Source organism: Hylaeus anthracinus, unplaced genomic scaffold, assembly GCF_026225885.1.
Source record: "Hylaeus anthracinus isolate JK02 unplaced genomic scaffold, UHH_iyHylAnth1.0_haploid 12002, whole genome shotgun sequence".
In the NCBI taxonomy this organism is placed as follows: domain Eukaryota; kingdom Metazoa; phylum Arthropoda; class Insecta; order Hymenoptera; family Colletidae; genus Hylaeus; species Hylaeus anthracinus.
The window spans coordinates 80,340-105,671 of NW_026534349.1; the positions used below are offsets into that span (position 1 = coordinate 80,340).

Here is a 25,332-nt window from a genome sequence, read left to right on the forward strand (position 1 = left end):
TAACGTTTAGGGTAGATAGTACCTCGCACTAGCAAACTTTATTATAGATTCCCAGATCGTAATCAAGCACCGAGAGTTTCAGATCGCAAAATGCTAAAGGACACTTTGATTTGTTTTAGTGCGATTACTTTATCTTCAAAAAAGATCCCACATATTATGAAACATCGTGTATAACGTGTGTTAGCGATCGATCGAACCCGGCGTGGAAGCACAGCCTTGCACGGTCAATCGTTGCACGGTTTGTTTCTTTTTGTCCGACTTTCCATGGGGTTTCAAGTAGAAAAATACTATTCTAAATCTGGTCTCGAACGGTTTTGTCGCACTCGCACGATTAAATGCTAATAAGTCTTTGCAGTTTTCTGTTTGTCCGTAAAGTCGATGATGTCAATAAATATTATGTATATATATATAAATCCGTTTTTTAATAATAATAATATTAGTAATAATAATAATATTTACGTATACTCGTGCCAGATGTATATTTATATATATTTATATGTAAATGTATTACGTATATCAAGAATTAGAAAAACATCTGAAAGACTATGACTGGATTCTCGCGTAAAACACGTTTCGCGGATAAAATCTTATCTCGCCCCCCTATCCCCTGTTCCTCGGAGCTTTGCAAGCTCAAGAAGTTTCCCTCCTCAGATATTGCTATTCGTTGGTTCGATTCGTTCTCTATAAATTCTCGTTACATCTACGAAAAAACTGCTCTGTTAAAATTTTCCATTTAAATCCCGCTAACTAGAACCATAAATATTCTCTATACGACTTGCACGTGGCAGCTAAAACCGATAAAATCTACCGCGCCTGGCGCTCGCTCGAACACGGCGATAAAAAACATCACACACACACACGCGCGCGTACACACACACACACACGCACACACACGCACGCACACACGCACACACGCTCTGTCTGTCTGTCTGTCTGTCTGTCTGTCTTTGCTCTTTCCGAATAAGTAATAATATATATATATATAGGTAGAGATTCGATCGATTTCGGATTTGTAGCGAATCGATGATAACTGGGAAATCGAGAAAAATTCTTTTTCTATCAACGGCTAATCCGGCTACCATTTTTACCCACACCTAAGCGATACACGGAATCTCAAACGGAATCTCGACTGAGACCATCTATGAAATTTTACCTAACGCCCTGATTCTCTAGAGAAACACGAGCAAAACGTTTTTCTATGTCGACGCGATTCACCCGTTCGAGAGGAAAGTGCTCCTTGCGAACATTTTAGCCCTAATGTCTCCTCTACTCCTCAGGGGGGGCTTGTCTCGTGAAAATGACCGACACAGACTTCATAGACACTAGTTTTGACCAACACCGACCTCGATATACCGTGCGTAGTACCGTGCGAGAGTCTTAAGCCTGCGTTACATTTAAATATATCTACGTTAATAAAATAAATACAATGTGTTTACATTATAAGGTGGTCTCCTTTTATTAATTTCACAAAGATTGGACGATACTTTAATCGTTTAATCGATGATACATTTCATTTTGGTCTATTAATAAATGAGTTTTTCAAGTTAAAAAAAAAAAACGGCGGTAACTTGAGCATACTCCCAATGAAATGTGCGTCGGTGATTTCCATGGGAACCCTCCTAGGGATGTTCCGTGGCCGTCGCGTCGGCGTCGGACCAAAGCCCCGCGATTGTTTCTTTGGCGAACGTCGGGCTCGCGGTACGGGAAAAACAAACGACGACTGATTCGAACCTGTTGATCCAGTCCGTCGACAGACCGGGACACGAGTCGCGAACCTCTCTGGGGGAGAACGACAAGCGCGACGTATCTCTTTTGCGATGGTCGTCGAACGAAAACCGTCCAAGGGAAAACGTCGACTTTCTATCGTGACTCGACGGATTTCGAAATCCAGAGATCGCGTGGCTTTGGCCGTGTACCAAGAGGGACAAGTCGAGAAGGCAAAGAGGTAAATCGTTGGCTGGCGTGATTAGCCGATTAAAAAGCGACCCTGGGACCGCGTGCTAAGAAATTGCAGGGAAATAGTGATGAAATTGTGATTTTACGTGGATTCTCGACTTTTTCCGACACCACCCAGAGGAGAGAGAAGCCCACAAGCAAGAAGCACTCGTCGCGGAAACGGACAGCTATTATTATCTTTATCCTTCCTTACTTAACCAAAGTGCGTGAACGGGACCCAGTTTGGGTATGTAAGCGGTGGTTGCTGTGGCAATGCGTGTGTCGCTGCGTGTGTGTGATAGTGTAAGCTACGGCCGGCTCCTGGTGGCATTACTGGAACGGCAATCGTCGACTGGGCTTGATGGGCCTGATGGCCGACTACGTCTACGAACTGGCTCGTGGCCGCGGCTGGAATCGCAGCGGCCGCTGCCGCGGCCTGTGCGGCAGCCGCGTGGCTTGTGACATAGTATGGATTGTGTGCAGGTGGCCTCACGCTGTTGTTGTTGTAGTTGTTGTTGTTGGAGAGTTGTAGATTGGTGGTAGATGGTAGTTGTCGCAGTTGCGTTCGGTTGCAGTTCGTAGTCGGGTACCAAAGACACCACAAAACCAAAACCACAAAGAATTAGCCCAGAAAAAAGGACGTAAAAATCGTTTACTCGGGAACGAGGGGTAGAGGGGGAGGGGTGAGCCATCGGGGTCTTAAGAATTTCGGAAGAAGGAACCATACGAGATATTATAGACAGACCAGGGAAGATATGGGCCTGTTATTGAAAGGCGACATGTCCCGTCGTTGAAAAGAGAAAAGGAAACTCTCGTACCCTATCTATCTCGTAGACATCTTTATTTAATGTGCTGAAAACCTATATTTTATGACAAATTTCATTCTGTATAATATAAGGATATTTCCAAGAAAAGAACGAGGTGTTGGTAAAAATACAGTATAGAACAAAACAAAACAGGCTAATTACTTATGCGTTAGTGTGAATGTAAAATATGCATGTAATTGTTAAACGTACAAAGGAGAATGATTCGTAAAAATGCACTGATAAATAGAGACAGGTAGGGTACCGCGGTTTTCTTTTTCTTTTTTCTATCTATAATATCCCTATGGATGGGACTAGTTTCGTTTAACCGAAACAAATATTTCATCGATCGTTGGCGTAAGATCACGAGTGGAACGAAGTGTATAGTCGTTTCTAGAGTCATGCGAATAATACAAACGTTGAAATTATTTAAATTATTATACTTGGTGTTTCTATAACACATAAAAGAACCAAGTACACGTGCAACACTGTCCGAAAGGAAATGATTTTTCTACATGATCCAATATTTTTAATCAACCTGATAACACACACCCCGGTAGCTATACTAATTTACGAAAAATCGGATTACAAGAGATTCCAAAAATTCTTTTCCTTTGTAAATTCTGAATTACTCGAGTGCATCACCGATGCAGTAACAAAAGATGAGAAGAGGGCAATTTAAATTTTCGTCCATGTCGCTTTTATCTAACGCTTCTTTCCACTGTGCCGACGCGGCGGCCCTTCAGAAATCCAACGATAATCGATTGGTCCCGCGACGCGAACCGATCGATTCATTTCGATCCAGGGACGATCCCGTTATCGATCGTTTTTCACCAGATCGAGAGAAAAATCTCAGAGCTGCCTTTCGTTTCTATTTTATTTTCGTAGTTTCTCTGCGATGCTCGTGACACAGACGTCTTTCTCGTATTCTTTATTAACGATCGACCGATGATAAAGCGGAACTCTTTCTCTCTCTCTGTGTGTGTCGAGTATCGTTTGATCTCAACCTTTGTTCGCCTTTTTTTTACTGTTGTTTGCGGTCGAAATAAGTGGTGGTACGAGGACGGACGGATGGACGGGGATGGTTCGAAATGGTACGAGTTCGAGGATTACAGAAACGATAAGCGCTAAAGCGATAAAAGCTCTCTGAAAGCCACCGCAGTACGATGCGCACTTTATGTGTATATATATATATATAGTTTTTTTTTTATTTTCGTCGTTCTCTTGAAACGCGAACGGAAAAATTATCCCGCGAGAATGATCGCGCCGGAGACTTTCGTCCATAAATTAATTCTCCTCCCAGCAAATAGACGGAAACAGACGGAAGAAAAGGCACAGCAAATCTTTATTTTTTTTTTCGTTTTCTTTACTTTCTTTTTCTTTTTTATCTTTTGGCGTGCGTTTCAAAGGAAGTTAAGCCGTTCAAAGCGCAGTATCACGCGCGCAAAGCCACTTGTTACCGGTGCACAACTTTCGGGCGACCATTTTTCGCGTCGCGTCGCGTCGCGTCGCGCGCGTCACATCCGAGGCGTCCCGCTCATAATAGGATTACTCCGTCGAGATTCATTGAAAATATGTGCAGCAAACAAGAAAAATCCAACAGAAATTGCTAGCTTTTCGTTTCGCTGCGCGGATCTTCTGCTCGTCGCGCAGTGGACAATTTGATCAATTTAGGTGGACAAAAGTATTACACAACCAGGGATGCTTTTTTAGGGAATCGATCCGACTCTAATCCCTTCGTACCTGCACCAATTTTCTTTTGTCACAAATACAATGGAAGTTGAATTTTTAAACAAACATTACTTTGAGTCATGACTCATCACGATACCGGACGTAATTGCAACTGGTATGTCGAAAGCTGACAAAATCATTTTTCATTTCTCGTATCGAGGATAGTTAGTATTAACGATGTTAGACTTGTTAAAAGAAATGTTTACCGGGTTAAACGGCTTCTAAAGGATACTAGGAATTTGGTGATCAAAGTAAAGTTCAAGTTTTAAAATAATTAACTCGATGTAGATCATTCGAGGTATCTTTAATTATAAAAACATTTTCGACCGACACGATGATCAACTTCGGATGTATCCCAAATTCCGATTCATCGATAACTGTGATAACAAACCATTAAATTATTGTGAAACGATGAAATGTTAACATGGTAACCTTTACAGTAAGTGGTACCAACGATTACAGTGTAGTAAATATCTAATAGAACTGGTAAAAATTCTTTTTTCACTTTCGTCCGTCCAGAATCGATAAGATTGACCGCCGCGCCGCGGGTCGCTCGCGTTTCGTTTGGTCTGGCGTCGTTTGAATTTCAAAGAGAACGAGAAGCGTGAAAGCGGAGGCGCTGTACAAATGAATTTTGACTTTGAGCTACAAGGAAACGTAAGAATATCATTGAAGAAAAAAAAAAGAAAATTGAAAAAAAAAATACAAAGAAGAAAAAGTTAAAAGGAAAGCGAACACTGCGAGAAAGAAAATGTTCCATATAAAAGGTGCGATTGAAAATCAGTCCAGTATATCACATACGTACATATACACATATATGTATATTTTGATATGCCTGGTTCCAGTAATGCCAATCAGGTCGAGGTATATTTTTCACGACGCCCTCGAGCATAAGACGTGCACACGGAAATCACTCTCTGTCGGGTAGTCTCGCACACACACATCTCGTGACTATATTATATTATCCTGGACGGTCGCATAGTCTCGTCGGTTTGGTTTTCTTTTCTTTTCTTTTTTTCATGTATATATATATATATGCGTGACATCCTATTTTACGAATGAGCAACAACAATATATCAAAGCCCAGTCTAACAGCGTACGTGGAGAGCGCAGAGCGTGTGAGCTTTTTAGTAATCAGCGAAAGAACGGAAAAAACCTTTGGCTGTCGAGAGAAATTAATTTATGGACACGAAGTGTGATTCGCATGACATGCGGCATGATACGTGTTAAAAGAGATGATCAACGAACGATTCGATGACAGATGGCATGCCCTGGTCAGGATTCGTTACGAACAGTTGCAAAAAGCGTTTGCAAATGTGATTACGCGTCCATCGAATCATTCGCGCGATGATAGGCAACGACACATCGTAAGGTTTGCACTTGTTCGTACTACGTCAGTCCGCAACAGAAGCTTTCCCATGTAGCACTTGTCTGGTGCGAGCAACGGTGTTTCGATAAGAGCGAATGAACGATACGATACCGCGAAAACGCGTTAGCGCGCGATAGAGAGACGCGAGCCGCGAGCCGCGAGCCGCGAGTCGCGGATAAGATTGTTACAGCGATGGATTTGAGACCTTTACCTGTTTTGGGCTATTTTCCTCAGCGTTTCCGGGCTCCGTATGAGCTTGTCCAATGTCTGGGTGAGATTCGCGAACGTGGGACGATGGGTTCGTTCCTTCTGCCAGCAGTCGAGCATCAACTGATAGATGGCCTCCGGGCAATCCATCGGCGCTGGAAGCCTGTATCCTTTCTCGATCGACTTGATCACGTCCTGATTCGACCAGTTCCAGTACGGTCTCTCGCCGTAGGACATCACCTCCCAGCAGACGATACCCATGCTCCACACGTCGGAGGCGCTGGTGAACTTTCGGAACGCTATCGCTTCCGGAGCTGTCCATCGCACCGGGATCTTTCCACCCTTTTTGCCGGAGTAAACAGTCTTTCAAGATTCGATGGTTGAAAGTGTTTGGTTCGAGCAAACCAGACCCGCGAAAAATATATTAGCTATCGCCGATATATGTATATTGCCGCGGATATGGACAATGTGCTGGTAATACATACGAGTCATACAGTCAGTCCCCCAATTAACTATTCGTCTATTCGTACCCTCCATCTCTATTCGACACGTCATCGTTAAATTAAATGGTAAATTTAAGTATTTTCTTATGAAATCTGTTAATATTATTGGAAATTAATGAAAAGGCGCTTAGGTCTCTACTGTCAAACCACAATCTCGATTACTTGACAGTTTTGCAAACATTTATTCGATTCATTCGTTTTAATTTTGTATGCTTTTCCTGTAACCTACGATATAATACAAACTATACAATTTTCCAACATAAAGAAGATGCGTGACTCGTCTATGAACATTTATATTACCAATAAATTGTTTGCAACTGTAGCAATATACAGTGAATCCAGTCCAAGTGGCTATTAAAGGTAAAAATCAGTGAAATTGCTATTTAGTTGATTGAAAAGCTTCCATTTTTATCCCCTTCGATGGCCCCTTGCACTCCGTCTCACAAACGAGAGAGCCTGGCCCTGGCTCGCTCGTAAATGTGATATGGAAAAAGGTACGAGTGCAAGACTGGACCAATAGTGGCAACAATAAAACTATTTGAAAGCTCATGTGTCCGATAAAACTCGTATTCTCTCTGATAACAATTTCTTAACGTGACTGTGGATCCTTTGTTAGAGAAGAATAGACGTCCGCTAAATCTTTCTATTCTTACAATTTCCGCTCTACTCTATCTCTACACAATCTGTTTGGCTATCACGCCACTTGGCGAGGATTCACCGCGGTCGATCATGCTTGACGTTTCCACGCGTGAACCGTAAGCAGCAACTGAAAAAAAGCATAGCTTCGAATCCATAGGAATCAACTACTTACCCTGGTCGTGTACGCTCCTTCCGTGGCGCTCTCGATCTCCCTGCTGAGTCCAAAGTCGGCGATCTTGCAAACGAGGGCGGCGTTTACGAGCACGTTCCTCGCCGCGAGATCACGGTGCACATAGTTCATCTCCGCTAGGTACTGCATGCCGCTCGCGATACCGCGCAGCATGCCCACCAGCTGAAGTACCTGGAACTTGCTGTCGTTCGCGCGGAGGAAGGTGTCCAGGCTACCGTTCTCCATGAACTCGGTGATGATCATCACCGGGTTGGTCTTGGTCACGACACCTTGCAGGAATATCACGTTCGGGTGCTCAAACTGACCCATAATCGAAGCCTCGGTGAGGAAGTCGTTGCGAGCCTTGTCCGCGGAGCCTGGCTTCAGGGTCTTGATGGCCACGTCAATCTCCGTTCGACCATCGGGCGGAAGTTTCAGCTTTCCTCGACAAACGTCACCGAATTCTCCGCCACCTGTTCAAACAGACATTGCACGAGTTACAGGGATCGAGATCTGCTTGGCTGGAGCCCAATTTAAATCAAGCATGTTGTTTCGTTGGGCCAGTTAGCCAATTGTTTTAGTTCCTTTCTTTACGCGACACTGACGGACCTACTCGCTAAAATCCCCACGGTATTGGGGATCTCTACTACGTGGACATTAATGGCCTCGTGTGCTTGCTAACCACTGTGCAGCTCGCACACCGAATCTTGGAAGAAAATGTACTTTATCTAAATTGAGCGCAAGGATAAACACAACTGGTATACCTATGATGGCTTCTATTGTGATGTATCCCGCGTCGATCTCGCGAGCAAACTCCCTCACGGCCTGATTCGGGTCCTCGTAGGTGTGAGGATCGACGTAACTCCTCGCACCTGCGCCACCAGCGCCTCCTGCACCTGCGGCGGCAACTCCCACTGCAGGTGTGAACAGCGGCGTGGTCACTGCAACGTCACCAAAACAGAGTTCATTATATTAACACGAGGGCCGGTGTGTTAAATTTTGACGGAATCACGGAACGCGAGCCTCGCAACCGCTCGCTCCCGTCCCTGACAAACCGTTTCATCCCGTGAAAACACTCACACACCCTTCCTCTTATACACGAGACTCGGTTACTATCGAGTTTCAACGAAAAAGAAAACACAATTAACGGAACCTTCATTTCCACGAAAGTGAAAATTTATCTAGTGCTCTCTAATCTCGGATGTCATTTTTTTTAGAGAATTCTCTGTTTTTTTAATGCATCGGGTCGTTTAGCAAGTTTTGTCAGATTTTCAAATTTTCGACAGTCCTGTTTGCAGCATCTTTCCATTTTTCAACAGTGTTATTTTCGACAATTATCAAATGAAAAATGGAAACTGAACAAGTCAGAAAGACAGAAGGTAGAGTAGACTAGTTTTACTCGTCAAATTTGTATTTATTTTTAAAATTAAATTTTTTCATGTCTACCAAGCTGACGTTGCTCCGCAAACCATCAAGGAATACAATTCCATTCCTGAGTCATTAATGTTTCAACCTAATTTTATATACGAATAGTACGCCAGACGTTATACTTTCAAATTATATATAACATTAAACAAAATTTCTATTTTGATTACAGTTACGAACAATACTGACAAAACTTTCGTCACGATCTAATAAACGCTATCTTTGATTGTTCTATTTAAACGAACAAGATTATTTAACTCCACTATATATATAAAAGAATAAAAATAAATAACTAAACGAAAGGTCGCGCATAATAAATGTTTCATGCCAGCGTAGAAATTCTCGCATGCCTAATACGCCAAAATGATTTCGATTAACGATGCATCGGATTGAATGACGTTAGTCGTAGTGTGCACGGAGTGCGGATAGAGAGGATGCTCCGGTCGAATCGAATTACTTCGTCGCCTGTTAATTCACGTGTCCGCGAATGCATCTGCGACCGCTCGTCACTCAGCGTGAGCCCGATTAATTCGAGTTCCACCGAAACATCCAACATTTCCCGGCCGCTTCAACGTACAGAATAATCGGTACGGAGAAACGATCGTCGGAAAGATCGACATCTGGCTGAAAAAGAGAACGATGCAAGAGATACGAGAACACGATGCATAAAACAAAAAACAAAAAAAAAAAAACAAAAAAAAAGAGACAAGAAAAGACAGAAGAAGAGAATATAGGATATCGGGCATGCTTTCGTATTCGTGCTTCTCGTCTACGGTAACAATATCTAAGAACAATGAAGAAGTAGCGAGAAGGTACAAGAGAGGTAGAGTGAAACGGAAAAGAGCAGATCGTGGTGTAAACGAGAAAGTATTAGGCGTGGAAATTAATTCTGTGCCTCTATATTCAATAATTTATATGTCTGATTTAAACGGACTTAATTACTCGTAATATATACATATTAGATTCATTGTTACCAAGACCAGGTCGAGAACCTAGAAGATTGGTAATTTAACATAAAATAACAAAATGACGATTAAATGTTTCTACTTAAACTAGAGTTACGTATGATTGAATACAAGGGCATAGAATTAATTTCTACGCTTAATAAGAAAAGGGTTGTAAGAACGTGTTGGTGTCTGAGTTCGAACGAGTGTACGGGTGTTGTTGACGATTTTTCTCATCGAGAGTGTTCGCCGCGGTGATCCTCCGAAACAGTACTGGCAATTATCGGAGAACTGTGTTCTCTTTTCTTTCTTTATTTTTTCTGTTTCTGTTTCTTTTTTACTGGGACTGACTGAGGACTTACGCGAGGACTTGCTCTTGTTGTTGGTGTGGGTTGTCACAATCGGTGAACTGTCCATTTTGCAGTGCACTGTGAACAACACAACAACCAACACACTAATTGACAAACAGCAAACAAAAAGAAGCGGTGGATGTTTTCGATGACGAGTCAAATGACGCGAGCAAGCGCATATCGCCGAGTTGCAGACAAAGTATGAAGAGCTTTCGTCTTCGTTTACCGTGTAACGAATATAAATTTTCATGTAAACAGGCTAAACCACTCTAACTGTGATACCCATCCAATTATTGACACCTCGAGTCAAAATTCCGATTACGAACACGCAATTAATTATCACGTTGTAGAGAGTGAAAAAAATGGGTTCCGTTGATTTACTTCAATGTGATAGCAAGCACCTGTCTGCTTACGAAAACGTAGTATTATAGACGTAGAAATTAATATACTTTTCCTTAGGTATTTATGATTAAAGTTTTCTTACTAGATTAGAATATCGTTTCGTAAAAGTAGGTAATTACCAAATCTGATTCGATACATTAGGATTCGATTTAGTGCCAATTGAATATTTTCTTTTTCAAATTATCTTATTTTACATTTTAGAGACTCACTGAATTTTCAATAAAATGATTTCATGTACTAAACTTAATTATTACATAAAAACCTCGATACAGTCTACGTAAAATATTTAGTTTGGTTAAATGATTCAATGAAAGCTACGTATAATAAAAATAACCCAAGTGTCAATAATTTGTAAAAACAGTGACAGAATTATACAAAACCATGTCGATACTATTATTATATTAATTGCATTTCTCGAAACAGTTTAATTTGGAATTTCCAGATTCAGATTTCATTTTTTACCAAATTTCCAACTTACAATTAGACGATACGACGATGCGAACAAAAGTAAACTGTAACAAGTATAAGTGGTTTACCCTACGTTACATACACGGATGTATATAGAAATAAAAAAAAGGAAAAAAAAAAGAAAAGAAAAGAAAAAAAAAAGGGGAATGACGGACGGAGAAATGAAACGAGTGCAGTGCCAACGACGACACGCTCTAACAACAATACGCATGCACAACGGTAGAGACGCAGTATGGACGTGTAGGCAAGCACACGAAGCACGAGCACGCACCCGGATATCTTTTCGAGTACGTTTGGTCTCTCCTCTCGCGCGGAAAACAACAGAGAAGCCCGTTTGATGGACGTTGGAAAAACGGAAATGGAAAAGTCGTGTGCGTGCCCGCGCTTTGAGAATGTATCTGGAACGCGTCGAGATAGATGCATGTTACAAGGGGGTGCATGAAGTATAAATCTACGGAAAACCGAGTTCCTAGAAAATAAAAAACTTGAGGTGTTGGAGAAGACTTACTGTAGGTCACAACTAGTCCTGTAGTAGCAGGCGATTGTGTACATTGTTTCAGTGGGTTTTTTCATGGATTTGTTCATGGAGGCAGGTTCGATAGATTAGGGGAATCGCACATGAAAAGAAAGAATCGAAAGAATACGGTTAGAATAATGGTACTTTGACCGCGGGCCGGAATCGGTGAAATGAATTTTGGCAACGATAAAGCGATCGTCTCTCGTCGGTATTTTATTGGTCCTTGGGCCAAGTCGTTTAGACTTGGACAACCGTCTTTTCGCATTTCTCTTTGTCTTTCGCGTAATGTATATTTTCATCTTTTTTCTCATTAAACTCGAACCACTTTTCAGTCATCTTTCTTTCGTTAAAAGAGAGAAACGTTTACAGTAGTGGGTGTTCAGCGGCAAGACATTATCGTGGGGTAATTGTATACATGAGAAAGGGGGGGGGGGGTGTGACTGGGGTCGATACTTGCTGGGTTTAAACGGGGTTTGGTGGTCCAAAAATATTAGTCACAAGACACGAGGGCGTAGTGAGACAACTATGAAAGTGACGGGGCGGGGGGGGGGTGGTATGTATATATATATATATATACATATATACATATATATATATATATATAGTAGCGATAATAAATTTATAAAGAAAAGAGAATCAAGCCTGACGGTATCGGACAAACGTACCTTCGCCGTTCCTGTACTCCAGAGTGTCGCAGTCGCTCGGCTGTTTCTTGTTGCACTCGTCCGAGGCCCTGCTGCATCGAAACGATCGCATATCACATCAATAGAGTCAAATCAGATGCAGGAAAATTAAGAAATGAACCGCTCGACGTTCGATTCGCGCGGCGAGTTTAACGTCGAGAGCAATTCGTTTACCTTCTGAGGATCAGAACGGTCATGATGATGATGATCACCAGAAGAACGACTACTGCCACGATAGCCCCGGCTATGATTCTCACTTGCATGTTGTCGTCCTCTCCAACGTAGTCTGTAACGAAAACGAATTCGTTACTCGTTCGGCAAAGAATTTACGCTTCATCTACCGTACACTTGTTTCCAATATCGAATTTGGGGAAATAGAGAAGGTTTTTGTTTGTACCCTACCTATAGTGCGCGGAAATTCATGCACGAGTTGATTAATACAATTAGTTTCGATTAATTGGGACAGTCCATTTGGCCGCAATTAAGCGACTATTTCATTTATACGAACTTTCATGTATCACGAGTAATTGCGTTTGGTTTGTTAGTCACCTAGACCCATGGCGTGAGGCGTCTTCTTGAACACCACCGGCGTGTACTCGCCCCAGCCGCGCGTGGTCTTTGCTCGCACTTGTATGGCGTAGTCCGTGGATGGTTTGAGGCCTTTGAACGTCGTGGAGAGATCGGTGGTCTGGATGACGGTGGCGTTGGTAGCGTCGTCGTAGCGTGGATAGCACCTCACTGAAAAAAATGTCTCGTTAGTGTAGTGGGAGACGTGGGAGCAAGATACACGGTCGACGAGGCGAACACACGCGCCTCACCTTCGTATCTCTCGACCAGATCGCTGTCTCCGGCAATGTCGGTTATAGGGGCGTCCCAACTGATGCTAAGCTCGGAACTCTTGACGCTGGTGATCCGAACGTTGCTCACCAGGCTGGGAACGCTCGCCTCGGTGGTGACCGTGATGTCCACGTATTCCGATTTTCTGGCCAGCGACGACACGCCGTTCTCGGCAAACACTTGGAATCGATAGGTCGTCACCGCGTTTAGGCCCGTTATCGTGATCTTGGTGTCGTTGAAGATGTCCTGCGTGACACGTAAATCGGAAGATCGAGTAGACGAGTTCGAACAGAGATATCTCGGAAAGAAATTGTAAAAATGCTGGACAACAACTTACGGCGTTGGGAATGTACTTGACGCCCATGCTGCAGGCGTCGCAGACCACCCTGTAGGTCGTATCCGTTCTGCCGCCCAGCATGTGCGGCGTGTTCCAGGACAGAATCACGGTGGACTGGTCCACGAAATTCACAGTCAAATTCTGCGGCGCCGACGGCGGTTCTGCAACGACAAACGATTAAATAGACTGTTCGTTTGGGTGATGTATCGCATGTGGCGCAGTGGCGTTGCTAGGATCGCTTTCATTTGGTAGAGGTAATTTATCGCGTCCTCGTGGACCTTGACTGAAACGGACCCAATCATTTAGGCTGTGGATATGCGTATTACTGTACGGATCTACATGTACATGGAGAATATATGTATATGCACTGTGTGCGTTTGAAATTGAATTTGGCGAAATTGGGTGAAAAGTGGCGTGGAAATGTCGCGAGTTTAATTAGAGGATCTCTAGTTGTGAATAGACCGTCCGTGTCTGTATCCGCCAGCTGCTAGCGACCTCCTAGCCACCTGTCATCTCGTTAAGACACTCACGTGTACAGGGCATGTTTTTTGGGTCCTTCTCCGCTCTATAATAACCGGTGTCGCATCGACATTCCGTGAATCCATAATCAGAGGACTGGCTGTGAGCCGGGCACGGTTCGCAGCTACTGGGTCCCGCCTCGTGCTTGAATTTGCCCATCATGCACTCGGTGCACTGTTGCTTCTCGATGTCCGCCTGGTAGCCAGGCTTGCAGTGGCATCCGCCGTTCGGGAGGTACCACTTTCCGTCTCCCTTGCAGAGAAAGGTGGGCTCCTCGATGACCACTGCGTTATCGACGCAGGTGCCGATCGTTTGCTCGATCAAAGCCACCTCGCGACCCGTCGGCGTAGCAGGGAAGTGGGCAAAGTTGACGGAGATCTCTGGACAGCTGATATAGTAGACCTTGATGGCGAGGATGGAGATGCAGGCGCCCTGGTCGCGGAACGCAAAGTACACGCCCTTCTTCGTCACCGGTATCGACTTTACCTCCGTGTTTATCATCACCTCGGTGTTGGTGTTGAACCTCCCTTCGCCAGCGGCGATGCGACCTGCGAATCAAACGCGTCATTTGCGCTCCCGTACTGGAGTATACAAGCTCTGTCGAGATTTAGTTCGGCCAACGGTTACGCGGAAAGATGCAGAGTACCGCGTGATAACGGTGACCACGTTTTCGCGCGCATAAACAAACCAACAATTTCAGACCGAAATATTCCCAATAATCTCGTTTTCCTCGTACTAGGTAACTGTCCCGATACGAAATTGGACAGAGCCTGTATTCCAATCACGCTTATCCCAGGAAAAACTTTGTATCGCGCTGGAAAAAAAGAATATCTACGCAAGTTTTCCGTACGCTCACCGATCAACTTGTAACTGTCCGTCTCCCATGGCGGCGGCTCCTTGGTGGCCGCGTCGAACTCGTAGTAAAGTAGACTGAAAGTTTCCTTGCAGCTGAGCGCGTGTCCGGGGAACAGGGAGCAGTCACGGGTAGTGAATTTGATTTCTATGTACATGCGGTTTGCCGGTCCCCTCTCGATGAACGGGGACCACAGCCAATTGTTGACGTTGCTGTACGCCACGTCGCAGACAACGTAACTCCGCCAATTGATGCCCTTGTCGAAGTTGGTGAACGACTCTTCCACCCACTGCGATCAAACAAGAACACGGGACGATCTTAATTTCGTGCTATTTCGCTCGTTAACCACGGAAACGGTTTGTTTTTTCCGTTGCGCGTTTCAGGAGGCACGAGACTGTAACCGAACCGAACTGAATTGACAAATTAGACAAAAGGAGAAACATAACGATTCGACAGCCGACCATTGTCATCGGAGAAGCTTTTAAACGGATCTCTTTGAGACGTGATTCTTATGTTTCGACCAATAATCGTACCACGTCTCACAGACGTGATTCTCGTGTCTGGGTCAAAGGAATCATAACACGTCCCTGATACGTGCTTTATGTTTCTGGCCTATTCTGGTTGGGTAGAAAATGAAAATACCTGTTTTCTGGCAACGTCGATTAAAAGTCATACGTGTCGTGTAATGGCTCCAGGATCGCAATTTTATTTAAACAAATGTACATCAAAATGATTTCGTTATTATTCAACGTGTACTTAACGAACTGCAGTAAACAGATTTTCTATTAAATCAATTGTTTTTGGAACAAATATTGTCGAATCACCGTAAGACTCGAAATGATCGATGCATAAAGCCACGCGACAATTATCACTCTTAGAAAGTATATTTTTTCCTTTGTTTTTCTGGTAAATAAAAAGAAACATTTTCTTTTACTAGACATTGCCAAACACGCCATGTTCCGATTCTTTTTGAAACGTTACAGTGTCGTGCCGCCCCTTTAAGCTACGCGTGCCCAAATCAACCGCGATAAGATAAACGCAGTTTAAATAATGACGGGACGCCCGCCACGGGGATCTCTCGTTTCGGGAGCCTGCGAAGAGAGCGTATCTCGGCTGTTTGCGTTCGGATTACGCGAGATTCCACCGAGTCAGCATCTACGAAATCAGCTTTTCTCCAAACTCCCCCGAGAGTACGCCGAGTTTCTCCAGAGAGTTCTTCCGCTCTACGCTTCAAGGTCTTCCCTATCGATTCCCTCCCTTCCATCCTTTTCCCTAGGTCCTTTCGATGATATTTACAGAAACAACGAAGACGGATTACCGTCCCCGGATTTCGAGCTTCCAAGGAATCCGAGAGTAAAACGACGAGGGGTCAACGCCACGCGAGGAACATTTATTCCAAGTCGAGGGGGCGGCGGCGGCGGCGGCGGCGGCGGCGGCGGGGAGTTGAAGCCGATAGAGACGCTTTTCGATCTTTATCGAATCGATCGCCAAGTGGAACAGGACCGAAACAAATCGGAGGGCCAGGGCGTCGTGGTCCATGTCCGATCCGAGGAACCACTTGTCCGTCGACGTTGGACGCGGTATCCTCCCTCGGCAAATGACGAGGCGGAGTGGCCAGGTCGTCGACTTGCGACAAACAGACCGCAAGGAATTACCGGCGCGCGTTACCATTAGTTTTATTGCCCCCTCGACTTGGGCTCGTCCCGAGAGAGACCGCAAAAAGTTCCGACCGTGCAAGAAGGACCCGTCGTCCTCGTCCTCGTCGTCCTCCTGCCTCGTCAACAGACTTCTCTCATCCTCGTTTCTATTCTCCTTCTTCTTCGATACGCGCGGAGGAAGAACCTACGTAGGTAAGAACGGACAAAAACCGGGTAGATGGAGAATACTGGGGCTTCTTGTCCAGAAGATTTTCTTACGGACGTGTTTCCGGCAGGGAGGCCGCAATAAATTCAACCGTACGGTTACTCGGTAGCACAAAGAGATTATTACGGAGAAAGATGACGAGCGACTGCGATGAAAAAAAAAAAAAAAGCGAGAGTTGGTCTCGGTAGATAGGAAGAGAGGATCGAACTCGTCCATGTTCATCTAGGGGAAAAATTCAAGCAAATAGCGCTTACGTCGAAGGATAGATCGGCTGGAGTGAAGCTGTGAGATGTCGAGGTGGCCTGTGTGGGCCTCGTACACTTTGTTAGTTGTGTCTCATTGTTTCCTCTATGACGTATACAAGGAACAAGAGAGGATATTTCGAAATTGAACCTCAAGGGGATAAAAAGAGGTTGCAACGCTTATATGGGACATATTTTGTTCGTGGTCGGATTTACTTGACACTTGGTCATAATATCCTCATTGATAAGCTCTTTCGAGCTTTATCGCCTGGGAAATTGCGTTAGGTCGGTGAATTCCAACCCCCGGCTCTGGCTCCGAACTCGGCCACTGCCCATTTCTCTCCGCTCTCCTCCGTCTGCTGGCGTCTCTGTTGCGCTTTTACTTTATTCTTCCAACTGAACCTTCCGCGCTGCCACGAAGCGAAAAAAGACAGAGTACGCGCGTCGTTAACACCGCGTGGAATTTAATTGGATCCCGCCGAGATCCACGTCCTCTTTTAACGTTGCCGCGTCAATTTTTCGGCGAGCCAGATTTCCCAGCGGCGCGAGCCTTCCGTGAAATTACTCATCAGTAGCGAAAAAGAAAGGGAACAGCCGAGGATGAGCCAGAGGCCAAAGGATACGAGCCGTAAGGGATAGATTTACGTAGACGTTCATTTTATTGGGTAAACTTGTGACACGGTGTAATTAAGGGAAGAAGATTTTACCTAGGCCTGAAAGAGGTGCATGTTTGTGAATATTTTTTGCCACAACCAGACAATTTTCTGGTTATTGGAAAAATGGTTTCTTAGAAAAAATGTTGTGTTACGTAATCACGTAAAAGTATCGTAGAAATCGAGAAATTACTGAAAATACGTTGGAGGAAAAGTGGTTAACGTCTAATTCGATTCATTTGCACAAGCGTGGCCGGCCGTATCGAATAAATTATTCTCCTTATTAGTTTGTCATCTCGAGTCGTTTTGTTGGAACCATGAAGAATTTTCGCTCGATATAGGGGCAATCGCGGGGATTAATCCGAGACGATTGGAAATCAGGAAAGCCGTCGAGGAACATTGGAGCGTCGACAGCCATCGAGAACGCTCGTGCTCGACATAATTTCCGAGCGAATTAATAATCGACGATCGACGCGGAAGAACGATATTTTTCCAGGTGGCCAGGGGCGAGGGGAACAGGGTTGCAGACCCCGTTGGGGAGGGTATCGCGGCCATTACACGCGGAGCAATTAAACGCGACGACGCCGACGAGCGGAAATATTTTTCCGCGGCCGCGCTTCCACCGAATTCGCGACGTGCTTTTGCCTCTCGATTTACTCCTGTCCCGATCATTCCGTCGAATGCCCGTTCTATTATACCACCCCGCCCCCACTTGTCACTCCCTCGATCGATCTCGAAAACTGGATCCACAATTTTTCGGTCGCGTGGATCCATCGATCGATGAGACGATCGCGCGCGGCTAATTCGGAGGGGGACACAGACCGACCGAAATCCATCGAATTTGCCGGTTCACGCGATAAAAAGCGAAATTGGCCCGGCGCTCGTGCTAATCTCGCATGCGGCACGCTAACGAACCCGAGGTGCGAAACACGTTAACCGATGTAATTAATTTCATTTAAAATCCACTGCGACGTCGACGCGCGACGGTCGGAGGCGCTCGCGCGCGCGCGAAACTTTGACATCGATACGCGAGTGAAAGAATTTTCACCACTTTTTTTTTGCTTAAATAATAAGGACGGTGATGCGAGTTATTTACGCCCCGGCAGACGTAAGTATTTTTGAACGACGTAAAAGTACTCGAATCTCAAAATTTTCCACAATTTTACTAAAACGAACAAAAATGAAACGATCAATAAATGAATGTAGCTAATAATTAAACGTGAAAGCGTGAACGTTTGAAAAGCTACAAAATGATATACGACACTCGCATATAAAGTAACTTTAATGACTAGAAAAAGTTGCACAAACTAAAGCAACGTAAAAAACGCAGCAACATTTGATTTAGTCCAACAGACGAAAAGAAGCCATCTGTAATAAAGCCATTATTAATCGATATTGTTTGGTTGTCGACAAGTCAGCAAACATTGTACGGGCTACCAGTGGTAATTTCAAATTGCTCGTAGAAGAATGCCGCGTGGAACGTTGACCCGATGTAAAGAAACCGACGAATGGGAGAAAAAAGCCGCGTCCCGCGTAGTTGTTCCGTCAATCGATGGATTCCGCGGTCTTGTTCCCGGAAAACCACGAAATCCAGTCCACGGCAATAAAGTGTAACGCGTTACACGAACGAGGCATTAAGCTATCGATTTGTCGGAAACGCGAGCATCCCCGGCCCGCACAGCCCGGGTAGACGGAACGAACAGTCTCGTCTGCTCGAGCCGCTGGTTGTTTTCTATATTTCCTCGCGGATCAGCCGCGCCAGTAAATAGATATGAACCGCCGGTTTCGAAATAAAGCCAATAAGCTCCGCGACCGAACAAGGATGGCCGAGAAGACACCAACTAGAGGGTAGAAACAGTGGTGCGCAAAAGTCTTTCATCGAGTTTATAGCTCCCTCGATATAAAATAAGGAGAAAATTAAAACACTTGTACGTTGAGCACGACCGTGTAATTTTTCAATCTTAACGAATGTATGTTTGTGTGACGTTGTTATTTCTAGTGTGTTGGACGCTTGTCATGGTCCACGTTCAGACACAATGCTCCGAAATAAACTAATCGATCAATCATCCTCAAAGAATCTTTCCCATAAATTGAATCTCTTATAGATTTTCAAAGAAAAGAAGAGTAGCCCATTTACATCCTATTCTTTTCAACTATCCTACTGGCTGATTCCAAAACTTTCACCACAATAATGATTTCCTTTAGCCCCAGTAGGAGATTGCGCGCACCACTGTCCTCCAAACGACGCCGCCGCGTCTCTTTCTTATCCTCACGTATGCGTGGTCCCATCAGCGACCAAACCTACTCCTCGTCTCTCTCTTGGTTGGCCGTAATATTGCCACCATAATCGCAATTCCGATGGTGTAGTCTCGGCCGTGGAGGGCGGAGGGTACATGGGAAGACTTAGGGGGTTGCGTGGGGTGGACGAACTTTCAGTCTAGCGGAGGGTTCGCGGATCTTAATATATATTGAGCTCTCTCGTGGCCTCGCACCCTTCGGCCTTGGGGTTAGCCTGCAACGGGGCGCACGTAGCATCCTCTTCCTTCGAGGTGTACGTGCACATCACGTTTCTCTACCGGCCGTTTCACAGGAGCCACCACCTCGGGCGCTAGCTTGCTGCGCGAGTACGCGATTGGCGGAATCGCGAAAGTTAAATTAACTCCGGGGGCAAGTTGCACGAACCGAGCAAGGGGATTCGATCGGCGCGCCTCACCGCCGCCTCCTTCGACTTTTCGCCAAATGCTTTTTTTGCGGACGAGTCGACGACTCTGAAACCACATTGCAGCCGATATTACTTACGCGATCATCGTTATACAGAGAGACCCTCCCTCCCTCCCTCCTCCCTGCCCCCTCCACCAACCCAAACACACCATCACCACCAGCTCCCGCACCTAAACGTGTCTGTGTTTACTCGATCGACGATCGCTGAATGCCGTAATCGAGCCTTTTTCGTTCCATATCCGGTATTACTCTTGCTTTACCATCGGATCGGTCGCTTCGATCGGCAATTATTACCTAGGGGAATTTTTCGAAAGTTCTTCGGTGTCGTATCTTTGGTTTCGTGGTAATTTGTTGACGGTTTAACCATTTGCTGGCCTACAGTCAGTCCCACAAGTATTCGTTACCCTCTATATTGCTTTATGTTTCGAAATAAAGTCGTAATCGTAAATCGATAGACATCTGTCAAGTTTACTCGTGTACATATTTATAATGGAAAATTGATTCGGATGGTTAAACTTTACTTCGGGGCACTAAAAACTATTGACACATGCCTAGAATTCATAATTTACAATTTTTAGTGGCTCGAAATAAAGTTCAGCCCAGATGTCTATCCAACATTTTTTCCCAGATTTCAGATGAGTCTAGAGCACGAGATGATCAGCATCCGTTCTATTTCGCGCGCATCGCAGTCTTTACGCCTTTGATACACGTTGGTTCGATACCGTGGACCACAGGCTATTAATTGCAAAGCTTGACAACAATGGTGCCTCGCTATCACGGATCTCGGTCCAACCTATCCCATACAGCCGTGCAGGTCATGACTCTCGATATGTATCCTTCTTTCCCTGGCATTCGCGTTCTGATTCGCGCGGTACTTTTCAGACGCCATCTTGAATCCCTTATTATTCGGTACGTACGTTAGCCGAATTACTTATTGTCAGTCATCACTCTTCAACGCATACGTACGTCGACTATACATAAACGATTAACATTTGCAACCCCAACGCTTCCTCTGCCAAACGAGAAATTGAATATGATCTATCTGGCGTTGCTCACCGATCTACGACGCACGGTATACAGTAGAGCGATTATTCTCAGCCAAGAGTTTTCTTGTCGCATCCAACTCGATTTAATCGCAGCTAAACTCTTAATCCTACGTCGTCAGTTTTAACTCGCAATCAGCCGTTGTTTCTACGCGAAACAAACTTAAGACCCTTGGCCTTATTACGGGACCCTTGGAATTTCAAACTTGGCGCTTCCGGTTAAGTCGTTTACCCTTGGATCTGGTAGCTATGTTCTATCTTGGAGTGAAGAGCCACTTCTTACTTCTCTAGTGGTGATCCTTGTATGCAGTTGACTAATATCGACGTTGCTTATTATCTTGGTTTAATTAAAAGACTCTGACATGAAAATTTCTTCACATTTCTTAACCTACGCTATTACCATATACATCCGAGTATTATTTAATAATAATTACAGTAAATATTTTCACAAATTAACTAGCCTATGGTTTTCGTCAGAGAATCAAGAGCAACCTCCGAAAAATTCAAATTCATCCCGATGGCACAGAAACAACAGCAGTTATAGAGTAATCAGAAATAGATTTTTAATTTCACATCGACACCTTCTCTTGGTAAGTATATCCTTCAGAAATCTATTTACAGAGCTCGAGTAAAGAACCAGTGCTACAGCCGCAAACGATATACGATTCCAACACACATGCACGCCTATACAAGAAACTTGCAGTCCCGTCGAAGAAGGAACAAAGAGACCATTAAACGTCTCGTGGACGTCTCCGAGGGTAATGAAAGCACGTTCACCAACGCAGACGTTCCTCCCCGAAATCGTCGGAAACATTTCATCCGATAAAGTTATACGGGACAGTGTGTGTATCCAGCGGATTAGTCCCGAAATATTAGATGGCGAAAGAACAGAGGGTGAGAGACGGAGTCGTTTCTTTTGTACGAGGTGGTTTTCGGCCGCGTTGGTTGAAGAAGGGACGCGCGAACAAGTGCACATATGTGTGCCCCGAAACGAGCCCCGACACCCTTCGCTGAATTGCGAGGGTGGTTAGGCTGGCCCGCCAATCGCAGGCTCGGTGCAGTCGTTTTATCCGACAACCCTCGGTTCGTCGATACAGTGACGCCTCGCCACGTACCAAGTGGCTGAAAGCGGCGCCGTTTAGGCTGAAAATTAGCCATTTTTTTACAAATTTTTTTAGGAATAATGTATCAGGCGGATCTTGATGAAACTTACAGGCTCTTTTATTGGATATTTAACGATAAGAAATAATTTTGTTCGATAGAAAATTGTAAATGGATAGGCCATGTACAGGGTGTCTGGTGGTACCTGGTGGTACCAGCGAAAACAGGCTGATTCTGTATGAAGAAATATTAATATTTCTATTTAAAAACATTAAAATCTAAAAGTAAACGTAGAGAAGTTGCGAGTGTATCAGACAGATACGCGTTGTTGTCATAATCATTTCTCGTGTGTGAGAACAGTAAGGATGTATTTTTGCAAAAGCTTGCAATTCTAGACGAATTTCGACTTTTGAACGTGACTATTTCTAAACAACTACCTTAAAGAACATTTCAAACGTGTCTCGGGCGTTAACCGAGATTTTCCTCCGCGACGGGGGATACGTGGCGTACGCCAAAAGGGAGGAAACGACCTGGGCGAGAAGAACAGGCCGGGTCGGGGAGGAATGGAGCGTGCGATCGGGTGAGAATTTATTCCCGGATTATTCTTCGCCGGGGAATCGTCGTCTCCTGGCTGGGATAGGACAAATCGTCCTCTTTCTCCGGATCGAAACGTTGCGAAGCAATTTCCAGCCGTCAGATTTATGATCGGGAGATCGACTTCTGGCAGCCGGGGATCTCGGGGAAAAATTCGATTACGACCGCGCCCCCGGCCGGTATTTCGATTCATCGCGCGTGGAGAAATCGCCGATAATCGTGTCAGGGCAGGGGACACGAATTTTCATCGTTGATAGGGATGCTGAAAAGTGGGGGGAACGTTTTAGCATCGAAAGACTGGCATATCGGTTCATAGAGTTTCTTTATAAGGTCGCAAGCTACTATAATTTTCTTTCTACCGATTGCTGTCGTTTAAACTAACATTTGCTATCGACTGAAATTCGACACACAGAGTGGACTCGGTGGAAAGACTCGTCCACGCCTCTGCCGTTTTCGCGGTATCCGTCAGACGGACGTATTCGAAGCTCGTCGACGAGGGAATTTACCGGTTGTCTCCCGCGGTGGGGTGTCAGCGATGACGACGACGCGTCGCGTCCATCGATAGCCATCCATCCATAATGAGCCTAACCGGCGTCGTAATATTTCGAGTTGGCTCGGCGTTGTCGTCAGTGTCGCGTGTCGGAAGGGCTGAACGCGCCAATGACCGTCGCCCCCGACGAGACGGCACGTCACGTCACACGGCCGCACCGTAACGAGGAGGGCTGCTCAGCCACGTGGGGGTTAAAAACTCGACCATGCCAGACTTTCCTTCCAACCTTCGACTTTTCGACGAACCCTTACTCGGTCTTACGGTTGATACCGTCTGTGGCTTCTGGGTGTAAGCCGTGTTACCGGAACACCTTTCTAATTCCTCTCGCTATCGTCTACCAATCGTTCTTTGCACTTTTCTTATTAACACGTTGAGTGCCAGGTCTATTATTGATGCCCGACACTGAACTTTTCGTTCAGTGAGACTCGTGGTAAGGAATTTCGTTAATAAACAATAAACACGAGTCTGACACATGGTACTTTGTTCAGATTTTCTATCTTGCCGAGCAATCGGAATATAACGTGTAGGTCAAGGGGTTAAATAACTTTTATGCAATGCTAATACGTATGTATTTCGCAAGTGTCTGGATACTTTTGAGCGGTAGCGTATGTACTCGATCTATCTCATGAATTTTCATGTAGGTTCCAGCAGCCCGGAAGCCTGTAGCGGTGCACGAACCGTATGCGCAGCCATACGTCGAAAGCCTGAAATACCGCACGATGACCCGTCCTCGGTTTCCTTTTCGCAAAGGGGGTCTGTCGATTCTCGAAAACACACGGACTGTTTGGGAACGCAATTTACTCTCGACGTCGGAAACGAAGGAGGCAACAGTCAGACAGACCTGACAGACAAGCCAAGCCAATAAAAGGAGCAGGTCGGCCGAGCGGGGAGAGAGAGAGAGTGAGAGAGAGAGAGAGAGAGGGGGGGGGGGGGCCGGCAGGCGAGGTGGCTCGGGGGCAAGAAGAATGAGACTCGGGCAAGATCCCAACAGCGCGCGAGTAGCGTGGAGTTCGGGAGTGTGAATGGAGTCTGGTCCAAAGATACACCGAGCGATATCCCGTAGCTATTTCGAGTCGAGTCGAGGCGAGTGTCGATGCGTAAGGGGCGTAGTCGGGCAATGATCGTGGAGCAGACGGGCTGGCACGTCGTTTACGGAACACGGTGCAAACGACGAGCAGTCTGGATCCAATCGTGGGGTGAAATTGCGGATTCGAGACCTCGATCGTGTCCTGCTGCATACTCGATGTAATTTTTCTCGACTCGTTTGATCGCGTAGCCCACGTCGGCGGGGGGGGGGGGGGGGGGATATGCCCGCGGCCGGAACTGATCTTATGCTAATTCGAGAGGGAGGAAATTCGCGTCTCGTTGACGTTCATTTGTCTCGCCCCCGTTTCGACGCGAGCAAGGGGAAGAGAGAACGAGAGGGGAGAGCCGAACGCCTTTATAAAATCGTCACGAATTAGCCGAGCGTAGGGACCGTTGGGGTCGAAGGTTTAATATCGAAGGACCTGGCCGCTCCGGGGCCCTCGACGCACGCCCCTGGACCTGTCAGTTTGACGTATCGCAGTCACAGGAATCCATTCTATAGTCAATTATTCGTCCTGACAGGGAACGCGCACACGAACGAGGCATCTGACTGACGCCCTCTAGTGCACTCACGAGGCATCGATATGTCCAAAACGACCGACCATTCCGCGTGATAATCCGCCGAGGTGAGGGTAATTAGCGGTCGCGTAAACCAGTGTTTTAACAGGTTCGAAGTGTCACGGTGGACAACGATTTTTCATGAATCAACTTTGGCATTCAAAAATTCAGTTGTAGCAATTTTGCGTGTGCCCAATCTAAACGAACATGGATTTCTATTTTGTTGTTGT

General features: G+C 45.3%; 1 protein-coding gene across 1 annotated transcript in view; it reads right to left on the reverse strand.

Moving 5' to 3' along the window:
* LOC128891940 (ephrin type-A receptor 5) overlaps positions 1–24,273 on the reverse strand; it is a 29,234-nt gene extending 4,961 nt beyond the window's left edge. Inside the window, exons 1-13 of the mRNA XM_054151921.1 lie at positions 23,415–24,273; positions 14,695–14,980; positions 13,850–14,386; positions 13,320–13,480; positions 12,964–13,228; positions 12,695–12,883; positions 12,320–12,431; positions 12,128–12,198; positions 11,454–11,471; positions 10,088–10,153; positions 8,121–8,297; positions 7,360–7,829; positions 6,050–6,387 (exon numbers count right to left, since the gene is read on the reverse strand). Coding sequence (XP_054007896.1) covers positions 6,050–6,387; positions 7,360–7,829; positions 8,121–8,297; positions 10,088–10,153; positions 11,454–11,471; positions 12,128–12,198; positions 12,320–12,431; positions 12,695–12,883; positions 12,964–13,228; positions 13,320–13,480; positions 13,850–14,386; positions 14,695–14,980; positions 23,415–23,477 — 2,753 coding nt within the window. The 5' untranslated portion in view covers positions 23,478–24,273. The remainder of the gene's footprint in view (positions 1–6,049; positions 6,388–7,359; positions 7,830–8,120; positions 8,298–10,087; positions 10,154–11,453; positions 11,472–12,127; positions 12,199–12,319; positions 12,432–12,694; positions 12,884–12,963; positions 13,229–13,319; positions 13,481–13,849; positions 14,387–14,694; positions 14,981–23,414) is intronic.
* Positions 24,274–25,332: the final 1,059 nt, after the last annotated feature.